Below are 21,004 nucleotides of genomic sequence, written 5' to 3'. Positions count from 1 at the left end.
AAACTGCTGTTCTCAGGAGTTGCTCCTCCTGGTGGTTGATTTAAGGAGGCCCCCCTGTGGTCACGCTGGACTGGAGGGGCCCGAGGACCCACGCCTCTGCGGGAGAGACCCTGTAAGGCCGAGAAGCCCCGACTGCCCACTACGGAAAGGAACCCTGCTGCTCGGCAGCAGGGTGCAGAGGCCCAAATGAAACCCAGATGCAGGTCATAAATCTTTTATTCCAAGTTTCAAGTATGTGTAAGTGTCCACGATGACACATGGTGATCGGTGAGTGTCCTCCTCACCCGGGACCCTGGTTCTAGCACCACTGAGTTAACTGCCCACAGAACTGGAAGGACAGAGGGATGAGTCACTTACACAGGTGGGCTGGTTTTCCTTTTGAGCTATACTTTCAAAGGCCCAGATGCCCAATATTAAATGCCACTAAATTACTTTGTGCTTCAAAGTCTGTGAAAATAATATAATAGTATCTTGAAAAACAAGGACACAGGGCTGTGGGGGGCTGGGGGGAGGAGAAGCACCAGGGCTGAGCTCACCCAACCAGAAGAAGACGGTGGCAGCATTACTTACACACGTGACTAGGACAGAACAGAGCAGAGGCGGTTTGTTTAACTGGGAGAGAAGTCTAGCCAGGTTGGCTGGAAACGACCTAAGAGGAGGAGGAACAGGATTCGGCCTGACCACCTCGGGTGGTAACTCACGCTGCCAGCACGTAATTTGAGGAGGAAATGGGGTTATTTGTGGTGAGCTGCGTGGGTGGCGTCAGACTCAGAGTGGACTGTGGTTCGGGTGGGACAAGCCGACGACCACCTCCGCGCCTGGGGTCCTGGACGAGGTGGCGCTTGGCGGGCGCTGCTCCCACAGCCCCGCGGCCGAGCCCCAACCCCAGAGGCCTGTCCAGGCTGCAGGTCAGAACACGCCATCCTCGCCTTCCTCCCGCGCTTGGCCGTGGCTGCAGGGGGTCGAGACGGGCGGGGCCGGGCTGGGCGACGGGGAGCAGGGCCATCGGGCCAGGCCGCAGGTGTCCAGGGAGATGCGTTGCGGCCCGAGGGCAGGAGGTGACCACGTCGCCGCTTTACCTCGAAGAGAGCTGGTTATCTATGAGTCCACTGAAGTGCTCAAACTTTCTTTCCGTCTCCTCACTGAAGGAACCACCTGGGGGGTGGGCATCGGGGAGATGGAGTTAGGTAAACCAGATCTCAGGCCTCACGAGGGCTGGAGCCACCATCCTCCCCCAGGTGGCCTGCAGGGGCCACCTCTGTGTGATGCCACCAGGGCGGCGACAGGTGCTGGCCATCGCTAGGGCCAGGCAGGGTCAGGTGTCTTATCAGAGTCAAGCGAAGGAGTGACTAAGTCGAATGCCTTTACTTTTCACCTTCACCGAGAGCGAGGCCATCACTTTTCCTGCAGAAGAGAAAGCTCACCTTCCTCTTGTAAGCCAGGTGGCGTAACGCAAGGAAAAGCTGCTCTGTTGGCAACTGGGAGCCGCCGTGGTGGACCAGCTCCTAGCTCTCAGCAAGAAGACCATATACAAAGCCCACAAATGGCTGGAGCCCACATTTTTTGAGGTCTCATGCATAATGAGCCTTAAATAGCTTTGAGGTCTGTTTCCGTACCCTCCTCCCTCAGCCAGAGCCGGCTATGAAAACCTCCCTCCAGGCCTCGTGTCTACACTGTCCCTGCTGTGTGTGGACACGTGAGGCTGGCTCCCTTCCCCGAGGTCTTGGCCCAAATTAGAAAGCTGCTCTGGTTCCTGGAGAAAGCAGGGCAGCTCCTGCCTGGCTCCTGGCGGTAGGCTGTGCGGTGGGGACCCTGGGAGGTCTGGGGGCAGCCCTGGGGGCTCGGGGGCCTCACCTATGTGGCAGTTGTACATCCAGATGCGGTGGCCGTCGTAGCGGGTCCTGCACTTCATGATGTTGTTGGTGTAGTCAGACTCGGCCACCTCATAGTTGGGGTTAATGACAACCTGGGGGAAAGTCAGGTCAGAGGTGGGTGTCCCGCCTCGGCCACCCTCCGTCCTGGGCCCAGCTGAGATGCTGAGACTGGCCTGCCTCCATGAAAGGGAGTTCAAACACGGCAGGTGCTGTGCTCCGGGAGCATCCGGGAGCATCCGGGCGCAGTGCTGGCGGGAGATGAGGTCAGGGAGGCGGGGGGTGGAGGGAAGGGCGAAGCCTGGAAGAGTGAGACCTCCGTGCTTCTGTGTCTGGGTGTAATTCACACACAAGCACCCCTGCCAAGAGTAAGTCTTCAAAAAGGGCTTACCTCTGCTGGGTGCCCTGGGAGGGTTGAGATTGGCAGGGAGGCAGGAGCTGGGGCCTGGGGAGGGCACACAATGGCTGTTGAGGGAGCCAGAAAGGAGCCGGGGAGCAGGACGTGGGGACGGGGACCGGGCACTCTGGGGAGCTGGAGGAGGGCTTCCCGGGGCACTGGGGACCACAGTGCTCCTGGCGGTGTGACACCAGACACGTCCCTTCTGCTCTCCAGCCATGGTTGGCTCCAGGCGGTCCCCAAGCCCTTCTTGCTCACCAGTGCAGGGCCCGGGCGCTGGGGAAGACGGGGCCCCATTGCACCCCCATCCTCTGCATCATCTCAGGTAAGAGGGTGTAGCCCCAAGGAGCAGGAAGAGGAAGGAGCATCATTTTTAGGGGGCTGCTGTGAACGGACAGAAAAGGGAGATTTGGGGAGAGGAACCCAGAAGGAAAGAGAAAGGGGAAGTGGGAGGTGAAGAGACAGAAACTGGGCCTGGGGCTATGGGTGAAGGTATGGAGGACACAACCGAGACCCTCCTTCGAGGGCCCGGCCACATCTGGAAGGGCTGAGACCCCCGGAGGCTAGGTCGGTGTGATGGGGGTGGGCAGCCTGCTAGTTAAGGCACATTCTGTAGGTCTGGGGCCCTCGGGACCTTGCCCTCCAGAAGGGCCTGGGTTGACCCGTTAGCAGGCTGGCTGGGCCAGCCAGAGCTGCTGTGGAAAACAGGCCAGTGGGGGAGGGGGCCTCCAGCTCTGTGTCCTGGCCAGTGCAGGCCATTCTGGGGGACCTAGGATGTGTCCCACGTGACTTTGTCTCTCCAGCTAAGGCCAGTCTTATGTCTCGCTCTGGGGTGGCCAGACTTGTTTGATCTCTTTTCTACTTGACAACCTTGGCTGTCCCCTGCTCCAGCCCATGCAGGGCTCATGGCCCGGGACAGACAAACCCCACGCACTGAGGCCCCTCAGCTTCTTGTCCACAGACAGCCATGCCCCCAGAGAGCCCATATGAATGATCTCCACTATCCCATCAGACTCTCACATGTATGGTTCTCAATCTCGTGAGGATCTGTGGGCAGTGGCCTTAGTTCCTTAGACAGAAGATCTGCTGTGGTTTATAACAGCCCAGACGCGGAAGCAACCCAAGTGTCCATCCACAGATGAATGGATAAAGAAGATGTGGTCTATACACACAATGGAATATTACTTGGCCCTAAAAAAGAATGAATGTTGCCATTTGCAACAACATGCGTGGACCTGAAAGGTGTTATACTTTGTGAAATAAGTCAGTGAAAGACAAATACTGCATGTTATCACTTAGATGTGGAATCTAAAGAATACAACAAACTTTGTGAATGTAACAAAAAATAAACAGACTCACAGATATAGAGAGCAAGCTAGTGGTTACCAGTGAGGGGAGGGAAGGGGCAAGACAGGGGTACAAACTACTATGTATAAAATAAATAAGCTACAAGGATATATTGTACAGCACAGGGAAGACAGCCAACATTTTATAATAATTATAAATGGAGTATAATCTTGAAAAATTTTGGATCACTATGTTGTACACGTCAAACTAATACTATAAATCGACTATACCCAAATTAAAAAAAAAAACTTGAAGAAAACCCACAAACAAGCAAAATAAATAAATAAAATGGCAGTGGTAGCCTTGTGTTGGGAAAAAAAAAAAAGAAAGATCTGCTGTGGATCCAGGCAATGGTGAGAACAGGAGAACAGGAACACAGGAACCCAGTAACCCAGTGAGCCGTGCCTCTGAGCCTCTGGGCACAGCCCCTCCGCCCAGCCTTCTCCTGCCTGCACTTGGGTCCATGCGGGAATGGAGGGGCCGGGGAATCCCAGGCCAGGGCTCTCATACGTCTAAAGCTCCACATCTATCCCAAGGGAAATACTCTTTTCCACGAACATGCCTCTAAGGAGTTAACTTGCTAATGATACAGTTTAGGGGTCGGGAACACAGAATACAGAGTCGCTGTGACCTGGGTTCGCCCGGCGGTGAAATGAGGGTCATGGTGATGCCCTTCCCTGGGGGATTAAACGAGAAATGCCGGCACAGGGCGTAGGCAGGGTCTGGCCCACCATACACCTTCAACGAGCCATCGTCCTTAAGTAGATGGCGTTGTCAGAATACTCGACGCACCTTCACCTGGCAAAGTGATAGCCGACCTCAAACGTAAACCACCGCGCATGGAGTACGTGCGCAGCGACACGGATATTCAGTTTTTAAAATAAAGAGTACTTTGCTCGTAGGTTGGGCCTCTCCAAGTCTGCGGTTCTGGGCTTGCGGGTGGAAAAGTGCTTGGCTGTCTGATTCCCAGCATCTGAAATTGCCCAGGGAAACTTTCAAAGCCCCTCTGTGGTCATTTCCCTGCAGGTGCTGGTTCCTCCCAGGACTGTCTATAGGGCGGGGACAGTGGCCAGGCCCTGGGCTGGCTGGATGCCTCCTTAGGAAAGCTTTCAAGGCAGAATGACACACTTCTGGTCCCCTGCTTTGCCAGCCAACCATCAAGCCTGAAAGCGAGACGGGGGCGGAGATGTGGGAAGAATGAGAAGGCGAAACGAACCCTCTGCAGGCAGCAGTGCACCTGTGCTCTAAACAGGGAGACACTGGGGATACAGCACCCCTTGGCTCCCCCACCAGCCAGGGCCTGGCTGGGCAGGCAGTTATTTGCAGGAAGGTGGGAGGCCAAAGCCTCCTGGTTCCTCTTCATGGCGGGCCGTCCCCCTGGACAGAATATGTGGAAGCCCTGGGAAGTCCTTGCACAATCACCGGACAGGCTGTCTCTAGTGCCTGACATTCTACCATTAGAGATTCATTTCTTTGCATTGAGAATTGCCCCCTCTGCAGATCCTCTTCTATGAGGCAAACATTTTTGGGAGAGGCAGGGCACAAACACTTATGAGTGAATGGCTGGCTCTTTGTGCGATTGCTTTCGGCCTTGACAGCACACACTGAGGCAGGGTGAGGGCACTAGGAGAAATCGGGGTGGAGGTGAGAGTATAGTTTCAAAGGACACAAGAGGTGTACGTTGCCTTAGAGTCTGCGGCACAAATTCCTGGCCTGAGGACCAAATCTGGCCTACAGATGCATTTTAATTTGCCAGCGCCGGGTGTGAACTGATGCCTCAGCTCAGGTCTGCCGTTCCCCACAGGCCTGCACGCCTCACATACCCAGGTTACCTGGTGGACTGGGACGGCTTCCGGGCGTCGGACTCATGCACTATGGACAGCCTGACCTCCACGCATGTGTTTTCTGTTTAGGCGTCAACAGAAAGGAGGCTGCCTCCCCCCTTGCTAATGCAGAGACCCCTCCTCCCCTCCGTGGGGGGCTGCAGACCCCTTCTCATGCCCCTCACCTGGAACAGGTAGTCTCCAGGGGGCACATCAGTGATGTCCACCCACTGGCAGTCGATGTCATGGCGGTACATGTCCCAGCAGCCCATGGTGATGCCCTGCTCGCCGAAGTTGGCGCACTCGTAACTCTTCTGGATGTCTGCAGGCAGGAAGCCCGGTCACTACGCACCCGTGGCCCCAGTGCCCCAAGAGGCTTCCTCTACCATCTGTGCCACCCTCCCCGCAAAGGCCCTCAAGCAGCCCTGCTGGTGGCTGACATCCCCAGGCCCCACCCTCAGCATCTCTCTCACTTCCCCTAAACCCACAGCCTCTTCATTTGGGCTCAGCAGCCCGTCCTTGCTGTCCTTTCCTTTCGATGGAATCCCTCCCTTGATTCTCCACCCACATCCCATTGCTCCCTCCAGGGCCGCCAAGGGCCCCCTCCTCCATGAAGCCCTCCCTGGCCACCCTGGCCTTTCCAAGGAATCTTAGCCTGGGAAGGAAGTGTGTGCTTATCTGGGTGGGTTTGTGTGTTTACTGTTGAGATTATGTGGGGGTCGTTGTGTCTCCCTCTGGGGGATCCACATTCGGATGTGAGCTTGGATCTGAGTTGTCCCTCTGACCCTTACTGGGTCAGCCCATTGTCTGGCACATAGTAGGTGCTCAAAACTGACTTGCTGCATGACTTCATAGCATGTCAAGGGCCACGTCAAGAACTGACTCACACCCATTTGTTGAGAGGCTGCCATGTCTGGGTTTCACTCTAAGCCCTGGCCCTGTGGAGAAGAGTCAGCATGTCTCCTTGGGTCATGCCAGGATGGCAGGTGCACCCACAGGTGACACAGTGCAGGTGTGGTGGCAGACAAGGTATGTGAGTGGGACGCTGCCTCTGCCTGGGGCAGTCGAGAGAGCCTGGGGACCCCCGAGGGGGTCATTTGAGCTTGGACTTGAAGATAAGGGCCTGTGGGGCAGGGACACTTGGCGCGGGGACACAGGGAGGAGGGCTGTGGCAGCTAGAGTGAGTGGGGACTGCGTGTCAGGTCCAAGCGTCTGGACCTTATCCGGGAGATAATGTGGACCTGGCAGGGCCCATCAGCAGAGCTCTGGGGAACCAGGTGCCTTTATAGCCAGGCCTCGCCCAACCCCCTGCCCTGGTCCCAAGCTGTAGCCATGGGAGTCCCAGCAAGAAAGGTCCCATGGAGAGTCAGCAGTGGCCAGGGTGACAGAGTCCCACGCCAGGCCTGGGCTCCGGGTAAGCACAGCCGTGGCAGCACAAGTCCCCCTGGAGCTCGCTACCCCCACACACAGATACCTCCTTCACATTCCGTGTCCTCCAAGCAGAAGCTGGCTTTGTGGCCCTCTGCCACCTTGGTACCATTGAGGTTCAGCAGGTCGTAGTGGGTGAACACCTCCATGCTGTGGTAGTGCCTGGGAGCGAGAGAGGGGGCCTGGAAGTCAGTTTCTGGGATGACTGCTGCCTGTAAGCGATCGCCCAGCTGGCCATTTCCCTCTGGGGACACCTAGGGCAGCAAAGAGCAGTCCAGAGGGGCGGCCGGTAGAAGAGCAGTGGGTGACAGGGCATGAGAAAAGGGGGGAATGGACCAGAAGTCAGTAACAGTGATGCTCATGTGGGCTCTGGAGGGGGACAGCCCGCTCACCTCCCCAGGCCTCAGTTCTCTCATCAGCTAAATTGGAATAACAATGAATGTAATTAACAATGCACATAATTAACAAGGCACTTAACACACTGGCTGTCGCGGGAATTAACAAGATGCACTGATGATCACAGGTGGCACCGATAAGCTCAATATATGAGGGTATTTTTAGTGAGTGTATGTAATAACCTCCCGAACACTCAAGTGGCTGTCACAGGCTGTTCCTGTTTGGGACACTTTCTGCAGATGACCGCAAGTCAGTCTGTCTTTTGAAAACTTTTTAAGGTGGGAGTGTGGTTGGGAGGGAGGGAGAGAGGATGAAGAGGGGGAGGACACGTGGATACGGAGGAGCGGCGGGAAGGGCGGGGGCTGAGGAGTAGGGCACACGCGTGTCCTAAACCAGGTGACAGAGGCAGGGTGCAGCCTGCAGCCGGGAAGGGAGCAGCAGAAATCTGTGCTTCTGGCATCCAGCAAATGGAGCAAAAAGGAGGGGAAAAGAGGGCTCGCAGGCCCTGTAGGAGGGAGCGGGTGGCAGGCACAGCCAGTGGGCCCGGGAGGAAGCAGAGGAAGGAGGGGGCTCTGCTGCCCCGAGACTCTTGCCTCTGCGGATTGTTTACGTAAGGGTGTTCCATCTCTCCATCTCGTCACTTGGGAGGAATTGAGAACAGATGCAGATTCTTGGAGGGGCCTGTGTTTGGTGCAGAATAAACAAGGGAAACACGGCTGCTGCATGTGGCTGTGGGGCCTTCCTGAGGCACTTGGTGGCCAGGACCATCCTGAGCTGCTCCGTGTGCATCACCATTGGCTGCAAATATTCGAACATGTTTGTCTCCATCATTCCAGGGACATTCAGAACATGGGGAAAAACAGAGGAACAAGGAACCAAGTCTTGGGGAGCAGAATCACGTGTTTTGTTTCCGCGTGACCCGCGTCTCCTCTCCAGGGAAGAGGCAATGAGAGCATGACCCCGTCTCAGGTTCTGTAAGGATGGATTAGGAAAAATCACAGAAACACCTAACACAAGGCTTGTAACAGAGGGGTCCTCAGTATGTGTCAACGCTCATGACTGCTGCTGCTCCTGGGCGTGGAGAGGGGGGTTGTTACCACCACCACCACCAGCGCCACTGCTACGATTATTCCCAGGCCGACAGCGGCTTCCTGGCCTCCGAGCCTCGGCTGCTCGGCCTCAGGCTCCCTCCGCTGGAACGGGAGCAGGAGGGGACAGAGGGAGACGGGAATTAAAAGGACAGGTTTTCGGAGAGGAAATTAGAGGCTCTTTTTTCCCTTCCTCCTGTGTTGGCTTGGGCGCTAAAAATAATGTCAGAGGTTCCTAAGCTGGGCTTTTCCCAGGTCACTCATGTTTCTGGGTGAAAGGATGCGAAGCCGGGAGCCCACGGAGAACTGAACGTCACAAGGATGCATTTTGTGGCAGTTGAAGGGATGACTTTGAAAGAGCCCATTCTGGCTTCTCGAAGGAGCAAGATGAGACATGAGGTCTGACTCACTGCCTAAAATATGTCTGCATCTTTCAGAGAGGGGTTTTTGTTACCATGTTTACCAGCTGGAAAGACTGAAGAGGAATGGGTTTATGTTCCGCTGTCTAAACAAAATTCAGACGGACTCCACAGACAGACTGTTGTAGGGCTGACCTTCTCCCACTCCCCCCGCTTCCTGCAGACTTGATTTAAGAGTCTTCCCCAGCTCTTCAGTTTTTCCCCTGAGGACACCGGGGGCCGGGAAACAGCTGGTTTGGAGCCTTCTGATTTTAGCTAGCTGCCGTCCAGGAGCCTCTGGGCTTTTACCTCTGGGGCTATGTGGAAACCGCCCCTGGGGCCACATGTCTCTGTCAGCTGGCTGGCTGCAGAGCCCAGGGGTACCCACCTTTCTCCACCAACCACACATACATCCAGGAGATGCAGATCGGGGCCCCTGGGAAGTCACATCGTAGTGATCAGGGGACACTTCCTCTTTTCAGGCTGAGCACCCTCACCTTTGGAAGTCTTAAGAGGGGGCCTGATCCATGGGATAAAGATAGGGAAGTTCCGATTGGCAAAGAAGTTCCAGAAATCTAAGGGGACAGAGAATACCTGACATGAGACGGAGATCATGGTAACCTGGACGGAAGGAAGGCCAGCCTTCCACCATGAGACTCCAGAAAGCGATCCTCTACTTGGGAGGTGCTGGTGAATGCGGGGATGACAGACAGCTAGTCCAGAGCGAGAAGGGAGGTTTGGGTATATTCCTTGTTATCCTAGTTCATCTTGGGCCCGAATAAAACTCTCAGTCCAAGAATCGGTGCACGTTGTAGAGGAGATGTTCCATTCTTCACTGTTTCCCACACGAGCCACATGTCCCCCGCCCAGTGTCTCCAGGATGGACAGTCCTGGCCAGCGCCCAGCTGTGGTTGGGAAAATGCCCCTGTCCCCATTTCAGAGAACACGGAGGGGAAGGGGTGTGTTCCAGCCTCAGGAGGTGCTGCCACAAAGGGCAGGGGCCCGTCCGCTTGCTCTGCCCTGCCCTCCCCATGTGCTAGGCAGCCCCCGGCCAGAACAAAGCCCCACGGATGTGATGAGGCTCTAAAATTGGCTCATAGAGACCACATCGCATCTGTGGGGCTCTGGCCCAATACGGGGGCTGCAACGCACATGGTGGGGGGCAGGGTGGAGAGAATGAAAGGTCCCCCTTTGTAGCCGGGCCACCCCTGACTCAGAGGGCTGGTGCCTGTGCTGGCGTCCACCTCCCTGCCTCCCTGCCTCCCAGCTCCTCTCTGGGAACTTCCTCAAGGTGGGAGGGCTGAGCTGAGAGACACCGCAGGGGCTGAGAACAAGGGTGGAGCAGGGCTGCCCCGTGCCCAGCTTCATCTGGCCCCTGTCAAAACTGCGACATGATGTACCAAGTAAGCAGGTGTGACCCCACTCCCGGGGGGCACAAGAAGCAGGAGGGGGACCCCCACCAAGATCATCCACCTAGGGCAACGTATACAAGCGAGGATGGCTCAGGGCATTTTCCACTGTGTCTGTTTGGCGAGGAGACACCTAAGGGGGCCAGTCTCTGTGTTTCATCTGCAGGCTTTCAAAGAACATAGCTCTGTTCCTCACTGCAGCATCAACTGAACTGGGGGTGATGGTTTCCCCCATTCACACTAACTTGAGCCAGGGCTCCACAGATGGGCTTCAGCGCCTGTAAATCTGCTGAAATAGGATGTTAAATCTAGAAATAATTGTTTTGAGTGGAGGACGGGCCAGCTTTCATCACACTCCCAAAGGGACCCAACAGAGATCTGGGGCCAGGAGTCCTGTTGAAAGGTCCTCCCCACAGAGCCTGGAGAAGGCCCCCTGGGGCCCCGGAGGCAGGGGTGGAGGGTGTGGGGAGGCCAGAGGTTCTGTCATGGGCCAGGAGAGCGAGGCCTGAAGGGACACATGCTTAGCCAGTGTGTTCTTTCCCACCCATCCCTCCCAAAGCATTAATTGCAACATCTGCAAACAAAGAAATAAAACAGAACACAGGAAAAGCAGGGGTTGGTGGGGGCGGGGAAGGGATCAGGGTCCCTGCAGCTCCAGATGGGAAAAAACACTTCCATGATGGCACCATGTGTATTCTTAGAGGAAAGATTTTTCCTTGGAGAGCAAGCCTATGTCACAGGGAGACTCCTACTCTGTAACGTCTGGGTGGAGCGCCATATGCAGGGCAGAGATGCAATTACCTTCTACTTACAGACCCACAGGCCGCGTCAGCCCCACCTTGGACCCAGGGCTTCCGCCCATGTGCTCTCTGAAGGGAATCGGGCACTGATGTCATGACTTTAATTTTGCTCTTTGACTTCCTCCCTGCAGAAGACCTACATGCTTCTATATAAAGACCAAAACTTCTTTGGCTAATTCGGACTTTCAGGACATACCGACAGTAATTACATTTGACCTCTGAACAACGCGGAGGTGAGGGGCACTGACCCCTGTGCAGTTGAAAATCCACGTACCGCTCTCTCTGCCTCAGAAACAAAGGAGCTGATAAATGACTCACCCAAGCGCAGGAGTCCAGAAACTGTCTGGATAGAATCGGGACTCAAACCCCAATTTTTTGGATTCCACATACTATGATCTCTAATCGAACACAAACTTTTCCCCACACGGAATTAATTAAAGTTGGTAAAATGAAAATACGTGTAGGGACTTATGTATTGCAAAAAAAATCCACAGCTAAGTGGGCCCGTGCAGTTCGCACCTGTGTTGTTCACGGGTCAACTATGTAAAGGACAGTCAGCTCCCCTGAATTCTACCACAGCCCTTTCTTTTAAAATGGGTTGAACAACTCTATCCCAAAACAGGTTCAATGTGGCTAGGTCATGAGTCGTGACATGAAAAGGCAGTCAAACACAGACGTCTGATGACGACTGTGCGGAGGCTGAACAGAAAGAGCACACGCTTGGGAATCAGACAGACCCAAGTCAGGGTCCTGGCTCCCCAACGTCTTGTGTTATCTTGGGCAAGCCACACGAACCCCAAGCCTCTGTGTCCTTACCCATGAAGATGGGGGTTCCCCGTCCTGACACTTAGAAGGGGGTCAATAAATGTTAGGTCTTGCACCCCGAACAGGGATCACCACGTTGCAGAGCTGGAAGGATGCCCAGAGGTCAGCCAGCCTGGGGCTTCTCAGACTATGATGTGCACAGAATCACCAGGGGATCCTGTTAACTGGCGGATTCCTGATGCAAATCCACAACCACCCCTGGATCTCACTCTGAGAAGCAGGGACCTCATGCAAAAGCTCTGTACAGGTGGGATTCTGAGCACAGAGGTGGGCCCTGGCCGGGCCCAAGTCTGTGGGCCCCTTGGGGTGGGGATGAGGGGGTTGCTGCCGTATTGAATGGCATTGGCCTCCCTCTCTTCATTTTCAAAAGTGTGCTCACTCTGTGCCCTCTGCCTGCCCAGCTCAGGTCTGAGTAGGAAAATATGAACAAGCAGCAGCAGCGAGTTCTGGACTAGAGCTGGAATTCAGGCAAAGGAAAGGAAAAAGGGAGAAGTCAGGGAAATAAACAGGGTGGCTTCTGTTGGCTCCAGCTAGGGCTGGCTCTAGAATTTCACTCTGTCCTCATCCAGGACTTATATAGCACTGGGAACAGATCCACAGACTCGGAGCGGGAAGGGACATTAGAGGTCCCGGCTGATGTGGCCCAGCTGGCCTGACATCATGCAGCTGTTCAGAGGCACCGCAGGGCTGAGAGGCCAGGTCTCACGACTCACTAGATCTCTCATCTCCACACCCACTGTCTTCCTAGAGATATTTAAACTATATCCTGGCATTTAAAATGTATTTCTAAGTGAACTCAGAGTCCAACAACTGCAGAACCCCTAAGCAGCCTGCAGAACAAGAACTTGCTGTGATGTTTCCAAATGTTAGAGATGCTGGAGACAAGAAAGAGAAGGGGTCCAGGGAAGGTGGGGTGGGCCAGGGCCACTGGGAGTGGAAAATGGGTCAGCAGACGTGGAGGGGTCAGTGTGGCAGGCTCGACTCCCTCCAGCTTGGGAGAACCCCGCCCCCGGGACTGTGTGGACTCTCGGCCGTCTCTAAGTGACCCGGTGATTCTGAATCTCATCCCCAAGCTGGAAGTCAGGCGGGGCAGCCTGGTGGCGATGGAGGGGAGGGCTCACCTGTGGCAGTCATGCCAGATCCAGGCGTGGCGGCCGTTCTTGGGTCGGAAGTCGGACTGGCCGTTGTTGTGGATCTGGGAGGAGAAGCGCAGAAGCCGCCGGTAGCCGGTGGTGGGGTTGGTCTGGGCGGCCGAGGCCGACAGGCAGTTCTCCTCCATGGCGCACTGGAGCATGAACATGGGCCGGTCCTCCAGGTACGTGCTCTGCTGCACTATCTCCGCATTGAGGACCAGGTCAGGGGCGGCTGGGAGGGCAGACACGGTGTTCAAACAAGGCCAGAGACCCCGCGCCCCTTCCCAAGTGTGTTAGTTCTGATTCCCGAGCTGGGACTAGTCTCCACCCCTGCCGAGCACCACCGACCGGAACTGGCTCATGGTCACCCCGTCCAGGTCACCCTCCTTGCAGATCGCTACCCTCAATCCCTGGTCTCCTCCTCGGGGAGTCCTCCTGGACGCCTCTGCAGACCTCAGTGCACATGGGCAAAATGTTTTGACAGCGGTCCAATCTGGGTGATGGGCATGTGAGGCTTCACTGTATTATTCTACTTATGGGTGTCTTGAGATTTTCCATAATAAAAAGCAAACAATAACAACGAAATTGTGCTACCCAGAGAGACAACACTCTTACTGACTTGATGTGATTCTTCTGGGAACAATACAAATATATTTTCCAACGTGTGTAATATTGTGTGTAGATTTACAGTCTGCTAATATTCTTTCCCTTAAAACACATATTGACATATTTCCTTGTTAATAAATATCCATTACAACATCAATTGCATGGCTACATACTACCTAATTCATAACCCTATTCCATTCTTTTAGCTACATGGGTTGCTCGGAACATCTCACAGTTAAAGATAAAGCTGTGATAAACAACCTGTAGTAAATCTGTGTATGTAACTTTCATTATTTCTTTAGAATATATTTCCATAAGTGAAGTTGCCAAGGGGCAGGGTTGCATACTTTCAAGGCTCTGATGTATATCAGGTTCTGCCAGTTTCCACTGGCACTGTGGCTCTGGGCAAGAATTTTCCCCCAGGTGCCTCTTTCAAAACAAGCATGATTTGCTCAGTCACCACATTGCACACAACAGGTGTGAAAAACAAATCACTAGTGGCTACAACCTATGTTTACTAAACAACTGTATTAGGAAGATCAGCTTCTTTACCAAAGGACTGACTGTAAGTTTCCCTTTAAAGTCCGAGTCCATTGAACATTTCCAGTGCACTTCAATTCACAAAAATGTTTCCTATGAATCATTTACAAGACCCATCCATCTTTTGTCTTCTGACCGGTTGCTGTAAATTTCTGAAGTGAGAAAGCGTACGAGAGCTTTGCTTCACCTCAAGCTTGCCAGGCCTGGAGTACTCCTCACCTGCCTGCGTCCCCTTCCCACCAACCCCAGGCTGCATGTGGGGCGCCAGCAGCCACCAGAGAGCAAATCCACCTGCAGGGACTGGGTGTGGAACCACCGGGGAGTGAAAAAAGGCTCACGGATGGAATGAGGGGTTAGGGAGGGGAGACAAATCAGGAGGCTCCCATCTGCTAAGAACGATTTCCTCTTGGAGGGCACACACTGGGATGCAGCGTTCTGGCGCTGAGTGTTCTGGGCCCACTTTAATGGAGAGTGTTGTAAGTCTCTTATTTGTTATCTGTACACTGGTCAGCACTCAATGGACAGACCCTCTGCCTACCTGAGCTGGGCAGAGGGGTCTCCACTGGGCCCTCCTCTTTCTGAGAAGAGGCCAGCTCTACCTCCAGCTCAGGAGTCTTAAGGTAACATGGCCTTGACTTAGCTGGAAGCCCACTCTCAGCACCTGTCGTGGAATGGAGCCTTGACCTCCCTAACACCCAGAACACCCACCAGAAGCTCATTGGAGGCACGCATTCATCCACCCATCTTTCAGGTATTAGGAGCCCTGTGCTAGGCTCTCTGGATGGCTAACAAGGCAGACCTTATACTCTAGCAGGAGAGGCAGACAGAGTGCATATTAACCACTTAATTACAACTGCAGCCAGTGTTTGAAGGAGAAATATGGAGTCAGCTGGGAGTTATAACAGGGGACCCAAACTGGGGAGACTTCTTTGGAGGCAGTTACATTCTAGTTGTTTCCTGGAGGAGGAGCAAATTAAAGGAAACAGCTCTAAGATGCTAATCTAAGTAGCATGTGCGGAGCCCCGAGACATAAGGAGGACCAAGGTCCCTGTGGTTAGGACACTGCGGAGGGGTGGGGCTTGGAAGGTGACCTGAAATCAGGCTGGATAACATGTGCGCGTGCAAGTTCCTGTGTTCATTTAAGTGTGGTGGGAAAGTCTGGACGGGGTTGGAAGAGGAAGGAACACGAGTGAGGGGAACCAGCGCTGACTCTGGCCTCAGGGAGGGAAAGCAATTGGAGGTGCCAGGGAAGAGCCTCTGTGGTAATGCGGTGTGGACAATGGTCATCGGGATACAGGCAGGGACAGTGCAATGGAAGGAGGTGGAGGGAGTGGAGAAAACACGGAAAGGTAAAAATCCAGGTGGACTGACCATGGTGGATGCGATGAGGAAGAGGGAGAGCATTCAGGGAGGACTTGCAGATTTAGGGAGCAACAGGTTGCATGAGAAAAAGCAATTACAAAGGGTTGTGTGAAGAATGTACTTTATCCTTCTGAATAAAGTATTAAGCCAGATCAGCGTTCCTGGCCCAAATGGCTCTTGCACCCCTGCAGACTTTAACTGACGTCTTTAGCTGAAGCTAAGGGGTTCTCTGAGCAGTAGTCCCATGAAAGTCATGTTTGGTCTGCTGTGAGGATGTGGGGGGCATTGTTTATTTCATAACTCTCAGCCCTCATAGTGAGAAATTCTCTTTGATCTCAGTATCCAGAATAGTGGGCTCCTTTTGACTCATGGGTTTGTTTCTATCTCATGTATTATATTATTGACCAGGTTTCTCTCTTCCCTTTGGCTGCCAGGAAGCTCACTGTAAAATTACAATAGTGAATGTATAGGACTCTATAGCAGTACATGTCTAGGATTTTATAGTACATATTTTTAATTAACCTCTCTCTCGGCTCCAATTTGAGCCACTACCTTTTTGCCAATACCTACTTTTCTTTCCTCTGCTTTTATCTTATGCTACCTTGAGTTTTGTTTAGGTTTATATTATCTTAATTTTCTTTTGGAAAAAAACCTGATATATTATAAATATAAATAAGTTGTTAAGCCAGAAAAGGGCTCCTGGCAGTGGTGAGACAGCTTCCCTCTGCTCCGATGCTCTCCCCTTCAGGGTCTAGTAAGTTCGTGCTCTTTCCTCTCAGGCAGAATGCGACAGCTTGTGACGGCTGCCTGGAGAAGCTCGTGCTGGAGTTCAGAGTTCTGCCTTACAAGGGTTAGGAAATGCAGAGTGGGTCTAAAGGGGTTGATGGGAGAACTGAAGTGATGGAGTTCAGGTTTAATCCTCTCCCTAGTTCTCCATGATGACAAACGGCAGAGCATCGTGCTTTTTAAGCACTTGCGTGTAGTCACATCTAATTTCCAGTTCCTAGGAAAAACAGCAGCGACTGTAGATCATAGCAGTTAACCAACTTTGCCAAGATCAGCTAATAAGTGGCAGGCAGGGTCTGGTCTGGAGTTCTCTGGCCGGACTCTGCGCCTCTCCCACCTCCCAGATTCACAGGGGAATCATTTGATAAGGCAAGGGGTGGGGACCTAGAGAATCGCATGCCCACAAGGCTGTCAGCCAGTTTTCTCAGCATGGAACCGAACTGCCCTGAGCCGGTCATTCTGAATCCTGGTGGGGAGCTTTTCCTTCTCCATTGTCAAGGATTCCCAGGGAGTCACTAGGAGGCTGAATCACTCCAGGTGTGACAACTGGAAATGAGCTGTGGAGCAGGGTGGAAGGAAGGAAGAGCACGTGTTCCGGGCTCCATCTGCTAACCCAGAGCCACGCTCCGAGGAAGTGTTATCCGCCTCATTAACGGATAAGAACAAGCTCTTAGTCACTTAATTCACCCAAGGCCACTTAAATAGTCTATAGTGGCCCTGCATTTGAACCCAAGGCCCCCAGACACCCACGTCCTCCGTCCTGCCTTCCTCTCCGCTGCCATCAGGCAAGATTCCAGGGCTGCGGGTGGGGGTAGCCCTGGCTGCACCCCCTCCACCCCGGCCCTGACTCTTCTCACTTCACAAGAATCCACCTCTGCTTTCCTCTTTTGCTGGGCTCATGACAGAGGCCCTGGAACCTTGCAAGGAATAACCAGTGAGACTCTGGTCCCCTCCCAGAACCTGGCAGGGAGGGTGGGCTATGACCCCCAGGAGCTCTCACTTTCTGAGCAGGCGACTCCAGCTCCATACTGCACCCCGCCCTCAGGGCAGGTCACATCCTCCCCGTCGTGGCGGCAGTGCGCCAGGGACAGCTCCGTTCCCGAGCACTTCACTCCGCTCATGACCACCTTGTTGGCGTAGATATTTCCATGCCAATACCAGGTCTCCTGGATGAATTGACAAAAGAAATGGCCAGTACATCACCTTGAATTGTCACTTTCCCATAGACTATCAACTTGCAGCCTCACAAAAATCCCAAGGCTTTCTGAGCCCATTTCTCAGATGGAGACAACTGAGGAACAAAGAGTCACTTACCCAAGTCATGCAGTTTGTTGGTGGCAGCGTGAGTGAGTGAGACCCTCACACTTGGATTCTGCCATTCTTCCCCTTTGGAAAGCACAGCTAAGGTTGTGCTCAATGCTGTGGGTCTAGAATGGCACTCGTGTTGCCTGCTCCCTCACCCTGAGCCTGGGGCAGACATTACTAATCAATCATAGCACTCTCTCCTCTAAGCCTGAATGTGCTCGCAGGAAGACATTACCAATTTGATCAGAATTGGCAGGAGAGAGGAATTCTATTTACATATGTCAATAGTTCTGTATTCATACATCTCATTGGTTCTGTTTCTCTAGAGAGAACTGACTACATACCCCTCATCCTCTAAAGAAAACTGGGGCAGTCAGGGGCAGACTTGGGACTGACGTTAGGGGCAGGGCATTTCACAGCCCCAGCTGAGGCCCAGGCGTCTTGGGAATGAGCTGACAAGGAAAAAGAATAGCCAGACAGCCACTCTGTTGTAATGAGCACTGTTTTTCTATTCTCCTTGGAGAACCAGAGAGTGCCATGGCTTGTCATAAGCAGTATTAGCAGAAACATTTCATTGCTCTGGGAAGCTAGGCCCCCAGAGGGCACAGGCCCCGGTATCAAAGGCCTGCCTCTTCTGGATGCTGAGGTGAGGAGCCAGAGGACAGCCCCTGCTCAGGGCTCAGTGCCTACCCTGCACCCGGCCAGCCCGCAGCAGGCAGTCAGGCTCAGCAGGGCTGCCTGAGATCTCCACATCTCAACCTACGAAACCCGTTTCCCAAGCAGGGCCACCCGGGGCACAGGGGCTGGAGTCAGGGTTAGCGAAGCAAGACAGGGGCTCCAGACATTTTCCTGTTCTGTGAGAAGCTTAAGGAAAGTGTTTAGAGTCAGGCTACTGAGGACCTGGGACTGTTCATTCCCTGTCACAGGGAGGCAAGGAAGGGGGGCTGCTTTGCCCCAGATTTATGCAGCCAGCTGGCGGGGGTACAGCTGGGAGCAGACCCCAAGCCTCCCGGCTCCTGTTCCTCCTGCCCCCAGCCTCTTTCTGACGATGTTCTCTCACGGTATAGGGTCCAGAAAGCAATGATTTTTGAAGCCAAAGTGCTAATCGTCTTTCTTCTGCTGCCTTCCAGGAGCAGAAACTTAGCTGAGTCCTCCTCTTTAAGGAAGGCCCAGCGGGAGGCAGGTTCGACAGCTGTGAAAGGGCCCTGGAGGAGGCTCGGGGATTTACCAGCCAACCAGTGGGAGAACGCGTGAGCGTGGACACTGCGGGGAAGCATGTTCTGGGCAGAGGGGCCTCCCAAAGGAGCGAGCTAAGGCGTCTGGGGTGTTGGGTTGGAGGTCTCCACTGCCCCATAGGACTGGGAAGCTTCCCTCTGCAAAAGGCACACCAGGATGAGCCCCGGGCCTCAGGACAATCCCAGCAAGCAGAGCTGGCACAGTGAAACCAGAGTCCAGGGGTTCATTCTGCAGCGGGGAGACAGAGGCCAGAGTGCGGGTGGCCCACCCAAGGACTCGGCCATGGGGGCGGAGTGGAGGCCCGGGTGAGGTTCCTGCCTCTGAGCCCATGGCTCTCCACCTCCCAGGGATCATGGAAGATGGGGGCTGACTGGAGATGGGCAGGGTCAGACTGGATGGAGGGTTTAAGGCCACGGTGTCTCACCTGGAAGGCGTTGCTGGCGAACCCCAGGCCCAGCTGCCGGCAGACCACCATGGCCTCCACAATGCCCCAGTTCTCACCACACACCATGCCCCACACGAGGGACCCGTTCCTCTCCACCAGCACCTCCACCCGGCCCTCGTAGGGGTTTCGGCCCCCGTTCAGGCGCAGCTGTGGAGAGAAAGGAAGGCATGGTCACCAGGAGGGGAGGGAGGGTTGCTGCCCCCACCATATTGCCTTCAGTCCCAATGTCCCCAAGGTGGGGGGTCCTGCCTGTGACACAGATTCACCAGCATCACTGAGAGCCTACTGTGTGCCGGCATCGTGCCCAGCATGGTCTTGGGTCCCCTCCCCTGCCTCACTGCAGGCATCCTGGGGCCCTAGAAGACTCTGCAGCCAGGAGACCCACTGACCCCCCTAAGCAGCACAGAGGAATCTGCTCTGCTCCCCATGAGCCCACCAGCGGGGCGCTGCCCTTAGATCAGACACTTGGAAGGATGCGACTCAAGGGACTTTAAAATGGTAGAACCCCCCAACTCCTTCCTGGGTCCTTCTCTCCTGGCCACACCCTCTGCTCGCTGGTTCCAGCTCCTGATGGCATCTCCTCCCACAGCACCCCCTGCTGTCCTCTCCAGCAGAACTCTCTTCTGAGACCCAGACAGCCAACTGCCTCCTTGACAGTCCCACTTGGCACCCTGGAGACCCCAAATCTAACTTGCCCGCTTTTCCCTCTCCCCTTAAACCTGTGCTCTATTTCAGCTAAAGCCACTACCATCTGTCCCAGGCGCCGCAAACTTTCCATCAACATTTCAGGCCCGTGGGCCGGCTGCCCTGTTTTACCACGTACTGTGAAAGCAGAGATGATGAGCTGTAAATGACTGGGCACGGCCGTGTGCCAATAAAACCACATTTACAAAAACAGGCAGAGGGATGGGTTTGGCCCACAGGCTGTAGTTTGCTGATCCCAAATCTATTCCGTTAGACAAGCCAGAAATCTAGGAGCGATCTTCAGCATCGCCCTCTCTCTTATCCCCCACATCCTGTCAAAATCTTCCTCCGTGGATTTCATCTCCCAAGTCTCTCTCCGATCCACCCCCTTTGCTCCACCCAGCTCCATCCCCGCCCCCTCCTCCCAGGCACCATCACCTCTGCCTGAGCCAGACCTCCTCCTGCCTCCCCTCTTTTCATCCACCAACACTCCCTACACATCTCCTTCTTAGCATTCCTGACAATTATAATTAAGCTAATTTGCAATTCGTCGTCTGTCTCCTCTGCTAGAATGTAAGCTCCAGAGGGCGGGGCTGTGTTTGCCTTTCCCCTGGTTTACTGTGCCATCGATAAACAAGACAGCACCTCCCAAAGACGCAGGTATGCCACGCGCAGTTTGGGAATGGATGAACATACACTCAGTCTTACAGAATGAACGCCCAGCCCAGCTTACATGAGCCCAAGCAGGGAGATCTGGCATTTGGGGAAGGGTTCTGAAAATGAATCCCTTAATCCAAATAACTTACCCTGCTTCCCTTTACACTGCTAGCAGTTCATTCCTTCAAGATAAGGTGTCACACTTCCAGGAACCCTCAGCTGTTTGTTTGCCCGTTCTTAGCAACGGCAGGACGCCTAAAGCACAGGTCTTAATTCCTCTGGATTTAGGGGCTGGGCGGGTGCGTGAGGTCAGCCCACAGACAGACATGCCAAGGGCAGCCATGATACTAGGCGACCTCCAGGGCTGTTGAGCGGATGCATTCAATGAGACGGTTCAGGTAGAGTGGGTACAGTGAGAAATACTTGAGAAATACTAGACATTGTCACAGCAATGATCATCTTTAGGGT

The 21,004-nt window shown here is 54.1% G+C and overlaps 1 protein-coding gene across 1 annotated transcript in view; it reads right to left on the bottom strand.

The window, feature by feature from the left end:
* Positions 1-198: 198 nt before the first annotated feature.
* The window catches only part of LOXL2 (lysyl oxidase like 2), an 89,666-nt gene continuing 68,860 nt past the window's right edge, over positions 199-21,004 (bottom strand). The window contains exons 8-14 of the mRNA XM_032470934.1: positions 19,175-19,342; positions 17,210-17,375; positions 12,904-13,147; positions 6,913-7,028; positions 5,624-5,760; positions 1,855-1,966; positions 199-1,155 (exon numbers count right to left, since the gene is read on the bottom strand). Of these exons, the coding sequence (XP_032326825.1) occupies positions 1,076-1,155; positions 1,855-1,966; positions 5,624-5,760; positions 6,913-7,028; positions 12,904-13,147; positions 17,210-17,375; positions 19,175-19,342 (1,023 nt within the window). The 3' untranslated portion in view covers positions 199-1,075. The remainder of the gene's footprint in view (positions 1,156-1,854; positions 1,967-5,623; positions 5,761-6,912; positions 7,029-12,903; positions 13,148-17,209; positions 17,376-19,174; positions 19,343-21,004) is intronic.

This window comes from Camelus ferus, chromosome 31, assembly GCF_009834535.1.
Source record: "Camelus ferus isolate YT-003-E chromosome 31, BCGSAC_Cfer_1.0, whole genome shotgun sequence".
Taxonomy (NCBI): domain Eukaryota; kingdom Metazoa; phylum Chordata; class Mammalia; order Artiodactyla; family Camelidae; genus Camelus; species Camelus ferus.
Note: the sequence above shows the minus strand (reverse complement) of the source record. Positions and strands in the feature narration are given on the sequence as shown.